At 44.8% G+C, this 18,824-nt stretch overlaps 2 protein-coding genes across 11 annotated transcripts in view; one reads left to right on the forward strand and one right to left on the reverse strand.

Moving 5' to 3' along the window:
* Window positions 1-18,824, forward strand: part of Sply (Sphingosine-1-phosphate lyase) — a 707,429-nt gene that overhangs the window by 564,272 nt on the left and 124,333 nt on the right. For 6 of the 9 annotated variants that reach the window (XM_075884541.1, XM_075884540.1, XM_075884536.1 and 3 more), the window contains one exon: window positions 12,297-12,818. The exons of 2 other annotated variants lie outside the window; for them this stretch is intronic. In XM_075884541.1, coding sequence (XP_075740656.1) covers window positions 12,297-12,818 — 522 coding nt within the window. The remainder of the gene's footprint in view (window positions 1-12,296; window positions 12,819-18,824) is intronic. One more of the 9 variants, XM_075884538.1, reaches the window with a different exon arrangement.
* LOC119162974 (THAP domain-containing protein 2-like) overlaps window positions 1-18,824 on the reverse strand; it is a 187,677-nt gene that overhangs the window by 23,092 nt on the left and 145,761 nt on the right. The gene's annotated exons all lie outside the window — the stretch shown is intronic.

An 18,824-nucleotide genomic window follows, 5' to 3' on the forward strand; every position in this document is an offset into this window, starting at 1 on the left:
CGCAATACAAAGGTTGTCAGATCGAAAGCTCCTACATGGGAGTCTGTTAAAATAACTCACCTGAAAAACATAGGGAAGCACGAATGAGTACATGCCTCTGCCGATGCTTCCATGCCCACTGCCGGAGGTATGCGTGTGACACAGTTTTAAAGGAGGCACTGATGTCGCTGATGTCATGGTTGATGTCGATCTTGCTGCGGCACGTGAAAAATCCTTGTTTTCGAATGGGCCAGCTCCGATGAGATAAACTGCAGAGCACTGTGCGCTGGCTTCTATCCAAGTAGGTTCTGTTGGCAGCCACCGGGGAAGTCACGCTGGATTGTATGCTGAGCGGCAGCGATGCTCCGGCCTCGGCTGTACTCGGGCACTCAACGAGAAGCTGAAAAACATAGGGAAGCACAAACGAGTGCATGCCTCTGCCGATGCTTCCATGCCCACTCAGTACATGCCTCTGCCGATGCTTCCATGTCCACTCAGTACATGCCTCTGCCGATGCTTTCATGCCCACTTCCAGGATGCTTCCATGCTCGCCAAACAGGTGCCCGAATCCCAGAGGCACACATGCAGGGAGCTGCGAAGAAACTGCTGTAGCGAGGTGACACGATATTGTCGCGCCATCGATCAGGAGACCTAATTGCTGGATGGCATCCAGGCCCAGCAATGAAGTGTCGTGTGCTGTGACATAGAAAGTAACAAAGGCGCAGTTTCCACCGTGCTGCAAATCAGAGCGGAAATATCCGAGGACCGGTATGCGGTGCTTCAAATAGTTTTGTAGTTGAATGAATGTCTGGAGCAGTCAATGCTTAGAAGTGAAATACATCTCGTAGTTCTTCTTCCTCATTAGCGATGCAGTGGCGCTGGTATCCACCAAAAAGGACATATGGACTTGTTCGCCGACGATCGCAGGGATACGAAGGTCCTTCGGGCTAGTCTGCATAAGGTTCACAGACAGGACTGTGGGAGCGCCGGAGTCAGAGTCTTGTACCTCCTGTACCGATGCTTGCCGTTTACGGCAAATTGCTGCGTAGTGGCCTTTGATACTGCTGAATTGGCCAATTTCGTTCCTGGCCAAGCAATTTCCTGAGGTTGCCAAATGTCCAAGTTTTCCGCAGCGGAAACAGCGGCCCAGTGGAGGCTTAGAAGAAGGCTGACCCGTTTATTGGTCGCGAACGCTGTGCAGGCTTGCTGATGAGCCGATATGCCCATGTTGTCGCAACTGCGTGGCCCACGAAGCAGCCGAGCCGCCATTTTGAGCTGTTGTGACGCACTGAACCATGCAGCCGTCTCTGGCAAACGGACTGAATAACTGTTCATTTCCGCTGAACACTGCATTGTTCCTGTGAAGTGCCTCGAAGTCTCGTCCGAGTTGTTCATCTTTTGTAGCGCGAGGGCTTCACCAAATGACATTTGTTTGGCTCGTACCTCCGCGTTGGCGACTCCTTGTATTATTTGGTCCTGAATTGTCTCTTAGTAAGCGGCGCCAAACTTGCACGTAAGGGCTTCCTCCTTGAAGCCTAGGACGAATTCCAGGAAGGTTTCCCTGGGTAGTTGTTGGCAGGTCGTGAATAAGTGCCACTCAGCTAAAACGTTCCTCATCTCGGCGAAAAGCTCATCAAGAAATTCGAGTAGCGTGTCGTACTCATTTGGTGTCGTCGGTGCTGCCAGGCCAGTCTCTGTCGCCGTTGCTTCTTCGTCGGTCCTTGACACCACCGTCGAGCCCAGTGCAGTTTGTGTAGCATTTGAAACGGCTCGCGCTTCACGCTGTGCCTGTGCGACGAAGTATTTCCGCTGACCTTCGATGCTGAGGAGCGCTGCCGCTCGTCTGTCAGTCACTCAGCCGCCTCCACTGACAACCATGAGATTTACCTGGAAAATTTTCTTCCAGTTATGAATGGAAGACGCGCCGAGTACATAGAAGAACGGAGGAAGGTTGGCAAAGAGGGCAGCCATGTGTGCAGGAGGAAGGCAGCAAGCTGAAATGGGAGGGTTATCGCAAGGAAGCCAGAGCAAGCACGAAGAAAAGTTAATCAGGCGGCGCCAGCGTGGTGCGGAAGAAAGTGAACGCACTGACATGCAGTAGCAAGTGGCGTGAAGAAGCACTTACATTGGGCACTGCACGGTGTCCCCTCAGTTCAGGGTTCAGTACCTCGTCGCCATATCTTGTGTAGGGTTGGAGCGCGGCAGGCCGGCAGAGAGGCTGAGCAGCCGGCGAGTGATAACACGCAGACAAACTTCGGCTTGGCGGACGAGAGAATGCTCTCCCGTGTTTATCGCGACGGGTTTCTAAGGATTCGGAAGAAGGTGATTGGTCACATACACTGGTCACATGACGGCAGGTACACACCTGGTTGGTTGCAGGGAACACACCTGGTAAAGGCTCAGCTCTACTTAGGGGCATTTACAGGATACTCTAATCCACTGGTGTCTTACTGTGACACCAGGGGTCACGCGACACAACAGATGCGAAGGAGTAGTAGAGCGCACGCCGTTGACCTGGCTGAAATGGGCGTTGACGCAGGTGCTGGAAGAATGGTTTGAAGCGAAGCTTGGTGTAGCCTCTACTCGAGTTAATTTTTCTTTACACGGGAAGAGGATTGGGTTTCGTGCAACCACAGATAAACGAGCCGAAAGAGTGTTTCCACTCGACCTGTGGTCGAGCGTTGCGGACGGTGGAGAGTGTGAAGTGAGAGAGAGAAGTGTGTTGCGAGCGGGCGGAGGAGCAACACCACCTAGGTGTGTTGGGAGGAGCCAGCAGCTGCTGTGGGTGAGGGAAAGAGGGGCGTCAATGCTCATCTGCGACTTGATCTATTTGGCATGGTTCCAACAATTGTGGAGGGGAGGTTGTGCGGCGTGTTGGCACAGAGACCCAGAGAATGTTACACATACTAGTAGAAGAGCTGCTTCGTATCTAAAAAAATTTTCTTATAAAATCTTCTTATAAAATCAAAGACACATTTCTCGAGAATGTTCATTCTTATAAATATCTCGGAATCACTCTTTCTAACGACCTGTCCTGGCACGCTCATATTTCTAATATCATATCGGCAAACCAGACGCTAGGTTTCCTGAGGCGTAATCTTCGTCAGGCCCCAAAACATGTAAAATTGCTCGCTTACCAATCCCTCGTGAGACCAAAACTGGAGTATGCATCGGCCATCTGGAACCCACATCAATCATATCTTATCGACCTACTTGAAGCTGTTCAAAATCGCGCTACCCGATTCATTCACTCAAAATACTCGTACAATATCAGCATTTCAGCACTTAAGGCAGACTCCGGTTTAATTAAGCTTTGTGATCGTCAACGTATTTCCAGTCTCACGCTCTTTCACAAGTTCTTTCACGGCACCCTCAGTCAAGCGCCATACATCATACCCGCTGCACGCATTTCTCACCGCATCAGTCATCCGCAGCAGGTCGCGCGCCCACGTGCCCGAACTGCTCACTTCTCCGCCTCATTCATCCCCCGAACTGCCAAAGACTGGAACGGCCTTCCTGCTGACATTGCCGCCATCACCTGCCCATCATTGTTTCAGCAGCATATAACTAATCAATATGAAATGTCTATGTGAGAAGTTGTAACCCACCCCTTATGTAGTGCTTCCTTTGGGAAGCCCTTAAGGTTAATAAACTGAACTGAACTGAAAAAATTCAGCTATGAAAGAAAGCCTTTAAAATTCTTCTACAGGGCCTTGAAGGTTCTGAGCATCTTTGAATTTTTTTCTAAAAACCTGTGCGAACCCTGCAATAGTTCATGTTCTGGATGATCCTGTCAAGATGTGAAGCCACCTTCAGTCGTGAAGCAGACACTGAAGTCAACCCTAAGCAGCAAAGAAGCAGCAGACAATGAAGCCTATGGCCAGAGTATGGGTCTCTACTTAAAAATACCTGGCAAACCAAGACCTTCATCTCTGCTATGGCGAGGTTATTGACGGACCCAGTGGTCAACTGCTTTCGCAAGGCAGGCTTCGAGACGGTTAAACTAGCGGAAACCGGTGAAGACGACAACGAGCTCATAGACAATGGGTTTCGTGAGTTGTGATAAGATCGAGACTAGCGTCTTCAATATTTGAAAAACGAAGAAGCAGGCCAAGGTTAGCAATTTTGTATCATGCAAATAAATCATTCTGTTGCGACGTGTGTGCGGACTTTGTTGTCATTTTTCAATGCACCTATTTTAGGTGATGATCCTCTTTAGCAGTGGTTCTCAAATGAGGGTTCACGGATCCTAGGGGATCCGGGAAGCCATTTCTTTGATCCGCGAAATCCTCACCTGTTTTTTGTTTCTTCTAGGTTTCAGAAAAATACATATGCAACTCTGTTAAAGCGCAGCTGTACTACGTATTGATGAACTCTCCAAAATGAAGCGATGTGGCACGTTTGTTTAATGTTTTGGTAGCAACAAAAGGCATCTGTTTTGCGCTCCTGTTGTGCTACTTTATCTACATACCTACATCTCTACCCTCCGCTGCAAGGGGTCCCCCACACATCCATGGCTGAGAACCATTGTGCTACACGTAAGCTCTCGGGGCCTCTATTTTTTTATATTAAATTTTTCATATATCGAACTAATTCGCAATCCCCGTCGAGTTCGATATATTTGTGTTCGACTGTACGTTGCCACCTTTATCAACTGGAGCATGGAATACAGGTTGTGTCACGTCTGCTTCTACCTTAAAGAGGTGGTGAGAACCTGGTCTTAGAATGGGGTATCTTCGCTTCAAACCTGGGATCATTTCTGCAGCGCATTCCTGCACACGTTTGCAAGCGTCATTTGCAAGCAAAGGGCCGCTTAAATGCTGGGGTCCTGGGTGCAGCAAACCTGGGGTCATTTCTGCAGCGCATTCCTGCACACGTTCGCAAGCGTCATTCGCAAGGAGAGGGCCGCTTTAATGCCGGGGTCCTGGGTGCAGCTTCCAAACGAAAACGTTGCCATTTTCGAGGAAGAGATAACTGACTTTTTCGCCGGGCCGACGCTGCGATGTCTGAAGACAAAAAAAGTTTGTCTGCTCATGCGAGGTGTGAAACACTTCGGTCGCTCTCCTCTGTCTGCAGCCTATTTATAAGTACATTCACTGGCCACCGACGACTTGCTCAAAACCATCTGCGGGATTGTGCAGGAGCAGCAGTGCAAGCTGTTACCTTTGCCGCAACCTCAGGGATCTTATCAAAACTTTTTGTTGAGCTAATTGGTACATGATTACTGAGACACAAAAAGATGTGTACTATCAAGGAAGAAAATTTAAATACAGAATAGAAAGGGCGTCTTTATTCTCCGGACAACTTTATTCTCGTGACGTCAGGGACATGCACATGCATAGCCATAGCAATCATGCGCGCCTACACCTGCTCGCATGCTTGTCAAAAAACACATAATGAGACTTGCCTAAAAATGGTGACGAAAAAGCCACTAAACAAAAAAGTATTTGAAAAAAAAAAAAGGAATTCACCGAATTCACCCCTATGCAGAGCAACAGATCTATCACTAACAGACATATCCATCTTCTTTTATTATAGTATGCTTTCATGATTTCCTGTGCCAAGGTATCATTATTTTTTCAAGGAACAGGTACACTGGAAAACCCAGGCTCACACTTGCAGAAGCCACATTGCACAGGCCAATGCGGTGAAAGATTATTTTTCACAGAAAGTTCATGCTCCCAAAGTCTCTCATTTATGCACCGGCTTGTTTGGTCAAAATAAACCCCGCCGTAACTAAGCCGAATATCCTACACCATGTCAACCGAGCAGGCGACATACCGCCTTGCATGCCTCTTCCCACACAGAGAGAGTCTCAGTGCAGTATATTTTCAGGGGCACAGGCCAGCCAACTTGCAAGGCACGGAGAACACCTGTTACCTGTTGACCTGTTAACCATGTAACCTTATGCACGTATGGCATGATAACATACATAACGGGTGCATTCATTGGCAAATGGTCCTAAACCCTATAAAATGCTAATTTCTTTCGGTTTTTCGCAGGCATAATGCATTCCTTTCCACCTACACAGTTGGAAATGTCCCGGTTGAATCAGTTGTTATGTAAAAGTACTTCAGATTAACTCTGTCCCACGAACTTTCCTGGACTGCACCTGCAACGGACATTTTATCAGGAAAACAAGACCCTAGGATTTATGAAACGTGACCTCAGTCATGCTCCGCAACAAGTCAAATTACTCGTATTCAAATTATTTGTCTGACCAAAATTGAAACAAGCAGCTACCATCTAGAACCCCCATCAAGCATATATATCATCAATGCACTCGAATGACTTCAGGATCTGGCCACAAGATTTATTCACTCTTCATCTTCATATAATGTCAGCATTTCCCTTTTAAAAGCAGAATCAAACTTGTCATCCCTCACTTTTCGTCATGTTGCCACTCTTTCTTTTTCGAAATTCGTGTTATAGCCCTCTCAACCACTCATTTAAATCACTCTATAATCGTCACACACGTTACTGTGCACTATCTATCAACTGCAAGTAGCCCATTCACGAACATAAACTGTAACATTTTAAGCTGATTTTTTCCTCGTGTTGCTGATGACTGGAACGACCTGCTTCACCATGTTGCCAGCATAAGAAGTTATACCATATTTCTGATCACGTTGCCAACATGTGTTGCATCAAAACAGCTGCTTTTATTGTACTATTATACTAACCATCCCTTAGGTAATATCCTTAAACAGTGTCTTTAAAATGGTACTGACACAAAAGCTTTGGTCTCGGGTTTTTCTGCTGCAGTGTTTTTCTTGGGGCCTGTTAGTCAAAACATGACACATCTTTTGCACAGTACACGACAGATAAATAATTACAGGCCCTTTATTATCAACCAGTTTGTTTCAATTTGAGAGAGCTCCAAAAACAAGTAGCTGCCAGGTGCAACTACAGTCGAGCCCGCTTATAACGAACCTTATCGTGACACGGCATCCGTTCACTGTATCCCAAAGTTCGTAGTAATTGAAACACAGCTTTCAAAAAAAGTTGCGAGTGAAAACACAAACTTTTTGCCCCGAAAACTCCGCGATGCACGTGTTTCGAAGAGCAGAAGTGTAAAGAGCGGTCTCGAGTTCATTTAAAACAGCAGGGTGCTCGTTCGCCGAGGCCCGTAGCATAAGCTGCATAAGGCACTGCCTCCAAAGTTTCGTCATTTTCGCAATCCGATTCCTCCAAATCGCTCTCGCCACGTACTTCATTCACAATGCCCTAATTCGTGCACGGTTCCGCCGTGTCGGCATCATCATCGGCTGTAATTAAACCATGGCAACAGATTTCCCACCTGCTCTCCCAGGTCGGAGTCGACGGCGCGCTGCCACAAATCGCCGCTGCAGTGGTCCTATTCGGAAGCTTCAGGCTCAGCATCGGGCCTGACGTCGACGAAGTCGGCCTCACGAAAACAGTTTCGCGCGCATGTAGCCCACGAAATATTCACCATCTCCACAGCTGAATACCGGGACACCCGAAGTTGCAAGTTGGCTGCCAGGTGGTCAACAGCTATCAGCAAGTGCTCCGCAACACGGCACCTAACGTGCGCATTACGTGCAAGCCAAGGGGTCAGACTTTCGATGCTTTGTTCAGCGGCACAAAAAAGCGTGCTAGTCCTCCCGTCGGCCATCATGACCACACAGCACACCAAGAGCGAGCAAGACGCGCACATATGACACACATGCCAAAATGCGTGGAACAGCTCTGGGCCTGTTTCCAGTCAGAAAACGAAACTAATTCGAGCCAGCGTGACGGGCGTCCCAGTGCGGTGGAGACGGGCAAAGGGGTTGTTTGTGATCAAGAGAGGAGAGAATACTTGCGAGAGAAAGGCAAGGAGTTGCGATAAAGAGAGGTGAGGATGCAGTGGGAGAGCGACCTTGAAAACCAAAACACATGGGAAAGAGGCAGGTTGGTTAGCTTGCTTGAAAGGTCCGCGAAACTCGCACGTAGAAAATTTGGAAAGAGTGCACGGCCACCTAGAATGGTGCGCGTGGTGGTGTTCGAAGAATCGGCGGTGTGGTCAAAAAATTGTTTTGTTGCGCCGGCGGGTTTGCATGGCCTCACAAACTTGGATATTTCGCGATTCGTTCTGCACAAATTAACAGCCGTTTTTGCGCTTCCACATGAACGCGGAAGGCATGCTGAGCCGAGTGTGAAGTGAGCTAGAACAAGCCCTACACACGAAAGGAATCGCAAATTATCAGAGTCGGTAAGGTAGCGTACGTGCGTGCACTGAACGCGGACTATCGGATACAGTCGGTGGCCGACGATGTTGGCAAATGGTCTGGTCAGTCCAGGCTGGCAACGCCAACGACAGTACCAGCGATTAAAAACAGGGTTGATGGCCGACCGGTCTTCAAAAACACGGGCCTCGTCTTGCGATGCGGGGTGCTCAGAGTAGCGGGGGGACAAAGGACGGAGAGGTGCTTAACAAAAAGTGGTCAGGGAGAGCGGCAGCTACAGGGGCGCGGAAGAAGGGTCGGCGTTTAACAATGAGAATGTATGGGCACCTCGCCGATGCCTGATCGGTGGTCGAAATTGGTTTCTCGGCAAGTCGGCAGACTGCTGACTTCATTCGCTGTAACCGATTAGGGGAGCTTGGAGATGTTCGTTGTAAGTGCGATTTTGTGCCATTGAACCAATGTATATTTTCCCGGTCACGCGGATATTGTTCCTTTTAACCAAAAGTTCGTTTTAAGTGGGGTCGTTGTATGTGGGCTCGACTGTATCACCGCCTAGCATGTGCAGCTCTCGACAACGTTAGCACACAGAACTGGGACACACTTCCGCACGGTCTGCATCAAGAATTACTTTTGAATAGGAAACGGGACTGCAGTGTCGCGAAACACAAAACTTTCAAAGTGTGTGCCAGAGCCATGCACTCGCAACCAGCCACTGCAAAGTATAGACTGCAGGAACAAACATGGCAAAAGAAAAATGGCGGCTGTGACTATCATGATAACTTGTTGTATTGATTGCAGTGTGGTGACGTGAGGGATGTAAGAGATTCCCAAAGGATCTCCTTCGAAGGTGTCAATGGCACGATGGAGTCAAGCGCTCACGAAAATTTAAAATTAATTTAAAACACCTTCCAAGCTAATGTCACTGTTGATATTTTGCGGGCGATATACGAATGTTCACGGGGATCGACCCCGCAGACTACCTCGATTGCGAAATTTTTTGCCAGTACCCCTTTAAGGCATTGTACGTTTTTAAATACTGTCAGTTGAAAAAGCTCACTCTGGAGGTGGCAACAACTCATATCCGCTTTATGGATCTCCGCTGGCGTAGCGGTGAGATTGAGCCGCTGCCAGCTTCCCACAGCAGCGTTATTTTTTTTTTTGTTTTGTTTTGTTTGCTCAGACCACAGCAGCAAGAGCTTGAAAGGAAGGTAAGATTCCGGTCATCGCAAATAGTACTTAACATGTTACACTCAGTGAAATCAAGTCAGACAATGCATCTTGAACCATTAAACAAAACTACATCACACAGACCATACAAATCAATATGCAAACAAAAAGCAACTCTTACCGAAAGTACAACGCACAAAAGTATTCAAGTTTTACACAGTAGTGAGCAACGTTGAACAGAGAGCTACACAATCCCAGACACCGCACTCAACATACACTGTTCCACATGCTTCAAAATTATAATCATGAAAATGGGGAACTTTTTTATTATTATGTATAGTTATTGTAGAGAAGAATTACAGGCCGATCAGCTTGCTCTCTGTAGTATACAAGCTATTTACAAAGATAATTGCTAACAGAATAAAGAAAACATTAGAATTCAATCAACCAAAGGAACAAGCAGGATTTCGAACAGGCTACTCAACAATTGACCACATTCATACTATCAATCAGGTAATAGAGAAATGCTCAGAGTATAACCAACCACTATACATAGCCTTCATAGATTACGAGAAGGCGTTCGATTCAGTAGAAATATCAGCCGTCATGCAGACACTGCGGAATCACGGCGTCGATAAAGCGTATATAAACATTCTGTAAGAAATCTACAGAAGATCAACTGCTACCATAGTGCTTCATAAAGAAAGCAACAGAATACCAATCAAGAAGGGTGTAAGGCAGGAAGACACAATCTCCCCAATGCTATTTACCGCATGCTTACAGGAGGTTTTCAGAAGCCTAGAATGGGAACAGTTAGGGATAAGAGTTAATGGAGAATACCTTAGTAACCTGCGCTTTGCCGATGACATTGCATTGCTGAGTAACTCAGGGGACGAATTGCAACTAATGATTACGGAGTTAGACAAGGAGAGCAGAAAGGTGGGTCTTAACATTAATCTGCAGAAAACGAAAGTAATGTACAACAACCTCGGAAAGGAGCAGCGCTTCGAGATAGGTAATAGTGCACTTGAAGTTGTAAAAGACTATTACTACTTAGGGCAGGTAATAACCGCAGAGCCTAACCACGGGATTGAAGTAACTAGAAGAATAAAAATGGGGTGGAGCACATTCGGCAAGCACTCTCAAATTATGACAGGTAGATTGCCACTATCCCTCAAGAAGAAGGTATATAACAGCTGTATCTTGCCGGTACTTAGCTTCGGAGCAGAAACCTGGAGACTTACAAAGAGGGTTCAGCTTAAATTGAGGACGACGCAGTGAGCAATGGAAAGAAAAATGGTAGGTGTAACCTTAAGAGACAAGAAGAGAGCAGAGTGGATTAGGGGACAAACGGGGGTTAAGGATATCATAGTTGAAATAAAGAGGAAATGGACATGGGCCGGGCACGTAGCGTGTAGACAGGATAACCGCTGGTCATTAAGGGTAACTAAATAAAAGTTTATCAAAAAAAAAATAAAAGTTTATCCAATCCAATTAAGGGTAATTAACTGGATTCCCAGAGAAGGGAAGCGGGTTAGGGGGAGACAGAAGATTAGGTGGGCAGATGAGATTAAGAAGTCTGCGGGTATAAATTGGCAGCAGCAAGCACAGGACCGGGTGAACTGGCGGAACATGGGAGAGGCCTTTGTCCTGCAGTGGACGTAGTCAGGCTGATGATGATGATGATAGTTATTGTAACTGATGTCAAAGCATACAAGCAGTCTTTCACTGGAGAAAAACAAAAGGATGATAATAACGCTTATATACCTGGAAGAAAAACAAAAGGATGATAACGCTTATATACCTGGAAGAATAATAGGCCAGTACAATTCTTTCAAATTCCTCTGAAGAGTTATTTTGGTTATATGATGCGGTAGCACGTTCCGCTCTTCAATCGTTTTCGGGGAGAGGTCAACCTTTGTGGGTATGAGCACAAATTGATCTGGATTGCTCGATCTGACAGATCGTGAAATATGTGACATTCTGTTTTGTATGTATCTGTGAGGGTTAAAGTTGAAGCAACCATGTTTCATTAAGTGAATTAATTTTAATCTAGCCACTTTCCGCCGCAATGAACGCTCAGGCAAGTTTAGTTGAGTGAGCATTTCAGTCAGTGATTCTGTGTACCTATATTTCAGCATAATAAATCTTGCTTTGTATTTTTTTTTTCATTTTTTTATTTTGTTCTTTCTATACAAATCTTTTATTATACTACCGTATTCAAGCGCGGGTCGTATCTAAGTCATGTATGCAATTAGTTTAACATCTCAGGAAGCAAATTTTAGCTTTAGTTTTAATGTCCAAAGCTTGACCTCTGCAGTATGACATAAATTGGAAATATGCTTTTTCCAAGATAAGTCATCAGATATCGTAATGCCTAAATGCTTTAAGTGCCTCACTTGTGTTAATGGCTTACCATCTAAAACAGTGGTTCTCAGCTATGAATGTGTCGGGAACTCCTTGTGGACTAGTGAAAATGGTGGGGGACCTTTTGCAGCAGAGGGGAAGGAGGAGGGGGGTACGTAGGTAAACTAACACAACTAGAGTGCGAAACAGGTGTTTTTTATTGCTACCAAAAGCATCAAACAAGCGTGCCACATGACTTCATTTTGAACAGTTCATCAGTACGTGGCACAGTCACGCTTAAAGAAAAATGCGGGTGAGGGTTTTGTGGATTATAGAAATGGCTTTGCGGACCCTAGGGAGTCCGCAGACCCTCATTTGAGCACCACTGATCCAGAATATAATTACAAACTATAACACATTTTTTTGTTTTCCTAGTTATGCATTCATATATTGTTTTCTCGTGGTTTATTTCCATTTTCTATTGTGTGCTCTAGTTAGTAATCGATTGTAGTGCTGAACCTAACTGAGTGGGCACGGCGGACCCGGAGCGAGAGTGGGCACGGCGGACCCGGAGCGAACATGTGGCCTAAAACGCCATTCTTCCGCATTGTGCAGGTTTTCCTGTTCGGTCTGGCCGGAACGCACTGCGCAACCGACGTATCAACAGCCTACACGTGCCATATGGATTCACCCAAGATGGGCCCTTGCATCGCCAGAAATTGCTACCCTGTCATCGAGCTTGCTCCGCCCCCTTCGCATCATGTGACCTCGTCTGCGTCCCCTATAAAAGTTGGCATCCAGAACTTCAGCTTCAGTGGGACCGGCGGACCCGGAGCGAACATGTGGCCTAAAACGCCATTCTTCCGCATTGTGCAGGTTTTCCTGTTCGGTCTGGCCGGAACGCACTGCGCAACCGACGTATCAACAGCCTACACGTGCCGTATGAATTCACCCAAGATGGGCCCTTGCATCGCCAGAAATTGCTACCCTGTCATCGAGCTTGCTCCGCCCCCTTCGCATCATGTGACCTCGTCTGCGTCCCCTATAAAAGTTGGCATCCAGAACTTCAGCTTCAGTGGGCACGGCGGACCCGGAGCGAATATGTGGCCTAAAACGCCATTCTTCCGCATTGTGCAGGTGGGTACTCACTACTGTACAATAAGGAGCGATTGCCCTGGTCTTCTGGTCTTGCCGTGCCCCCATCAGTGCCTTTGTATTGCGTATGACGTTTACTGCGTATGCTCATTACTTCTGTGTGGGGATGTTGAGGTGAACCCTGGGCCTGTCGAGAAAATGCTGAAGGAGCTACTGGATGGTCAGAACAAAATTTCTTCGGACATAGCTGCGATAAAGGCGCAACAAGAAAACATGGAAAAAATTATTTCCGATTGGAACTCTCGTTTCGCTGTACTGGAACAACGTACTGCCTGTATTGATGCTCTGAAGGTGACAGTGGCCACGCTTGGAGCTAAAATTACTGATCTTGAAGACAGGAGCAGGCGGTCCAACCTAGTTGTTTTCGGCATACCTGAGCCACCGGAAGAAACCGGGGACATGCTGAAAGAAGCTGTACTCACTGAGGTTTTTGAACATAAACTTGAGGTCAAATGCAAATCAGTAGGTAGAATTCACAGATTAGGCAAGCCCGGTGGCAGTCGCCCAGTTATCGTATATTTTCAGGATTACAACGAAAAGCAGCAAACTATATCGAATGCCCGTAAGCTAAAGGGTACAGATATTTCTGTTCAAAATGACTATTCTAAGGAAACACTCCGTAAACGTAAACTGCTCTGGAACAGCGCCAAAGAAGAAAAGAGACAAGGCAAGAAGGTTAATCTTGTACATGACAAACTTATGGTTGATCGGGATAGGTATGTATGGGATGACTGCAAAAACTCGAGGATTAAAATTGCCAGTTCCCAGTCCAGTAAATATAAAACATGACCTGAACGCCCCGATTCTAAACAACTGCGCCTCCTAAATATTAACGCACGCAGCATCGTTAATAAATCCGAGCAACTGGAGTCCATTCTTCTTGGCAATAGTCCGCACATTGTTGTTATCACGGAAACCTGGTTGTGTGACGATATCAGCGATGATGTCGTTTTCCCCTCCTCCTATCGGGTGTATCGTCGAGATAGAAAGCGTAGCGGAGGCGGTGTTGCTGTGCTCGTAAAATGTGCTCTTGATGCGATGCTTCTTAATCAGATCGACGACCACGAAAGCCTTTCTTTGAAGGTATCCTTCTGTGGGCGTTCATTTCTTATCTTTGCTGTGTATCGTGCACCTGACTCGCCTCCTCGGTTTCTGCATGACTTACACGAACACATGGCGTCATACAAGCATGACAGAATATTTCTTGTGGGCGATTTCAACATGCCTAACGTAAATTGGGACTCCGCTTTTGCCAGTGTCGGACAATCCCCGCAAACCTCGTATCTACTAGATATAATGATGTGCCATGATTTGCGCCAGGTGGTGAAGCAACCAACACGTGTCGGCATGACCTGTGCTTCTGTACTTGACCTTGTTTTTGTAAGTCAATCAATACAAAATTATTATGTCTGCATTGAAAATGGTCTTTCTGACCACCATATGGTGTCTTTTTCATGCTCTGTGGAAAAAGTGTGTACTGTGCCTCGAGCTAAATGTATTCGCGTCTAAAATTTTTCCCGTGCCCATGATGAATCTGCGTTAGATTATTTAGAACTCCGCCTAAGCAACTTCCACGGTTCTAACACTGCCCAAATGTGGGATACTTTCAAGAACATGTGTCTTCACTGTATCGAACATTTTGTTCCAGACAAGGTAAAAAAGACGCGTAAGCTAACCCCTTGGATTTCACGGGATATTTTATAGTTGAAAAGAAAATTAAAACGCCTGAAGCGAGGAGTGTCCTCTCGTGACATCATTCAAACCACTCAATTAGCCCTTAATCAAGCCATAGCAAGCGCTAAACGAAGTTATTTTGAGCACGAGTTGCCGAATTTCATTCGATCTGCTCCGCAGAAATTTTGGAACTTCTTGTCGAACAAAAGAAAACCTATTGAAAAATTACGTCACGATAATGCGCTCCTCGTTGATAAGACAGACATTGCTGAGCATTTCAACGCTTATTTCCACGGTGTATTTTCGACAGTACATGAGCCTATGCGCCAAATTGTTTCCGATTGCAGAATCAATGCTGATATTGTGTCTATATCTGGTGTGATTTCTATGATGCTTAACCTAAAAACTAAGTCTTCACCTGGTCCTGACGGGATACCGAACGTTTTTCTTTCCCGTTACGCTGAAGCATTATCACCCTTTCTTGTGGCAATTTTCAACACATCATTATCTTCTGGTGTCCTACCCTTTGATTGGAAAGTCGGACGCATTGTTCCCGTGTTTAAAAAAGGCGATGTCATGGTTCCTGGTAATTATCGTCCCATTTCATTAACATCATCTTGCTGTAAAATTTTAGAACATATTATAGCTAACTACATTTCCAAGTTTCTCAACGATAACGGCTTATTATCCTGCTTCCAACATGGTTTTAGAAAAGGATTTTCTACTGTCACTCAATTAACCTCTATTGTTCACAGTTTTGCCGGCGTCCTTGATAAGACTGGCCAGGTTGACGTAATTTTCCTGGATTTACGAAAGGCCTTTGACCTTGTTCCACATTCGCAACTCATGCTCAAACTACAGGCAATTGGACTTCCGGCCTTTATAACAAACTGCATTTCTTCTTATCTATCTGACCGCACGCAATATGTTAGTATTGATGATAAATGTTCCAAATCTTTACCCGTCACATCTGGCGTTCCGCAAGGTAGTGTACTAGGCCCTCTTTTGTTTCTTATATATATTAATGATATTGTTGATGTGATTACCAGCCCAGTACAAATTAGACTATTTGCGGATGATTGTATTCTTTTTAACGAAATAACTTGCCACGAGGATCAAATTCAATTAAATTCTAACCTTCTTAGCATACAGGCATGGTGCACAAAGTGGAATATGAAGTTAAATGCCGAAAAATCGGTCTTCATGAAAATTACTAAAAAGAAGAACAGGTTGTCGTTTTCCTATGAGCTTCCTGAACGGCCGCTTTGTGAAGTTAGTTGTTACAAGTACCTTGGTGTCACCATTACAAACAACCTAAGTTGGAATCAGCACGTTTCCAACATCTGTGCGTCCTCTTTTCGTAAGCTCTGCCTTCTCAGACACAAACTTAAATTAGCTCCTCCAAGTGTTAAACTTCTTGCATACACATCGATTATTAGACCGAAACTCGAATACGCATGCTCAGTTTGGGACCCGCACAAGCAAAAAAATATTCAGGCTCTTGAAATGATACAGCGCAAAGCGGTTCGCTTTATCTACTCAAAATATCGTTTATCAGACTCGCCTACTACTCTCATGAAAGAGCACGGGATCCAAACGTTGCAGGCACGTCGTAAAATAGAAAGGCTTAAATTTCTTTACCAGCTTAAGAGCAACAAACTCGGCATTAGCCCTGATCAGTTTATTCAACCATTGACTTCTCGGCGTACACGACATCGACACGCTGCATCCCTGACCCCCTACAGCGCCAGAACAAACGTCTTCAAATTTTCCTTCTATCCGCGCACCTTATCTGACTGGAATGATCTGCCCATATCTGTTGTCTGTAGTATTGATGGGATTGAACATATAGAAAATTGAGACAGTATGTTTCTTTTTCTTTTTAGAAGTTGCTGTATTTTACCTTGTATTGTCGGTTTGTTTATACTTGAGTGATTATGCCCCTCCTGCTTGGGCCCCTTGTGGGGCCTGCAGTATGTCATAAATAAATAAATAAATAATAAATAAATAACTCTTAACTAATCCTCATGACATGATATTTTAGAATATATATATCAAGCAATCGTCACCAAATAGACGAACAGTGCTTTTGCTGCTAAGGTTGTTTGTAATGTCATTAATATAATAAAGAAATAAAACTAGTCCTAATACTGACCCTTGAGGGATGCCTGATGTTATATTTAAAGTTTTCAATTTCTTCTCTTTGATCTCCACGTATTGCGTCCTATTAGTTATATATGATTGGATCCACTTAACTATATTTAAATTAACTCTAAGATCATGTAGTTTACTAAGCAAATATTAGTGCGAGACCCGCTCGAAAGCTTTTGATAACTCTAAGCGAATCCCGTTGATCTGACCAGTTTCATTAATTACTTGAGCAAAATCGTGCACTGTTTCTGCAAGTTTAGTGATTGTAAGTAAGCGGCTCCTGAATCCATGCTGGTTAGGATCAAACCGGCGTGAACTTTCAGGATAACTAAACAAGCTTTTTGATAGTATGTGCTCAAATATTTCACAGCATGCACATGTATTGGATATTGGTCTATAATTTTGTATGTTTATCGCCTGTTTTGTGTACTGGTACGACTCGCGCCATTAGCCAGTCACATGGTAATCTTGCTGTTCAAAGGACGCATAGAAAAGTATCAGTAGATATTAGGCGATCCACTCTGAATGTCTTCCCAGAAATTTATTAGGGATGTCATCTGGGCCAGGTGATTTTTTGTTTTCTTGTTTAGTGGTTCTTAAATGGGGGTCCGCGAAGCCATTTCTATGATCCGCGAAACCCTCACCTGCATTTTTCTTTAAGCGTGACTGTGCCACGTATTGATGAACTGTCCAAAATGAAGTAGTATGGCATGTTTGTTTGATGTTTTCGGTAGCAATAAAAGGCACCTGTTTCACGCTTCAGTTGTGTTAATTTACCTACGTACTCCCCCTCCCTCCCTTCTGCTGCAAGGGGTCCCTCATCAATTCCACCGGTCCACAAGGGGTCCGTGACACATCCGTGGCTGAGAACCACTGACCTAGTTGTAACGAGAGTGAAAGTATGCCCTTTTCAGATAAAGTAACGTCTTGCATTTCTGAATATGTATTGTCAATTTTATCTTTTATTATTGCTGGTAAAGGCATAGAAGGGTTGAAAACAGTTGAAAAGTTAATTGTATTGATCAGTGATTTGAGCGGAGTCTCTAATTATGCATTCATTACTGGCAATGTAAGTGACATTCTCATGAGACGGAGCAAGGTGACACCAAAAATGCTGTGGTGGTTTTTTCATAAACTTTGACAAAGTGTAGGAATGGTAATGTTCTTTCGCGATAAATCATTTTTCCTTGCGAGTAATTGAAAGATTATGGATCTCAGTATGATCTTTGTTCTTTCTTTTCCTCCAACACTTTATTTTCTTCTTTAACTGTATGATTTCTTAATTGTCCCAAAGATTTCGCCTTTTCACGTTTTTTACTTTCATCGAGATGTATTCATGCATACAGAAATAGATATCTTTAAACTTATTTTATAACATATTTGCCTCACTCGCTCTATGACTCCAGTTGCATCTCTAGATAGCCTAGGATGCTAACATCATCTGCTGCTGCAAAATTCCTTACATGTATTGATTCTCTGCGAGACTTGGCCGGCAAAACATTTTTTATACACACTAAGACAAGCTTGCGGTCGGATAGTCCATCATTAACAGAAATGACATAATCATTAATTCTGCTATCTAGAAATACCAAATCAAGGTTTGAATGAGCGGTAGCCCCAATTCTAGTTGCTTCGTCAACAACCTGCGTTAGGTTTTTGCTGAATACCATGTCAAGTAAAACGTCACAAGGGTGGAGGTCAGTAGAGTCAGTCTGCAGTTCGTCCCAATGGATACCGGTAAGTTAAAATCACCTGCTATAACTAGGCGTGTGTTTTCTGGCACATTTTCAATTAAGAAGTCGTGAATGGATTTCAGGAAAGCAAGAGGAGCATTAGGAGGTCTAAAACAGCACCAATTACGCAAAGAGAGCCTTGCAGCATTGATCTACACAAAATTCTTTCATCATCAGGACATTCGGGTAATGTCACAAGCTCAATATCTTTTTTGTAGACAATTGCTACTCCGCCACCACAGGTTCCATAATCTTTAGGAAAAATTTCATAGGAGGGGGGTATTATCTCGCTGTCAGCTATGTCCTGGCATAACCAGGTTGCAGTTACAATGACACTGCCGGGTTATACAAAAAAAAAAGATGCTCAAATTCAGTTGTTTTGTTCACTAAGGTGCGAACATTGATAGTTATCAGCGTGAAATCTCCAGTT

Source organism: Rhipicephalus microplus, unplaced genomic scaffold, assembly GCF_043290135.1.
Source record: "Rhipicephalus microplus isolate Deutch F79 unplaced genomic scaffold, USDA_Rmic scaffold_34, whole genome shotgun sequence".
Lineage (NCBI taxonomy): Eukaryota > Metazoa > Arthropoda > Arachnida > Ixodida > Ixodidae > Rhipicephalus > Rhipicephalus microplus.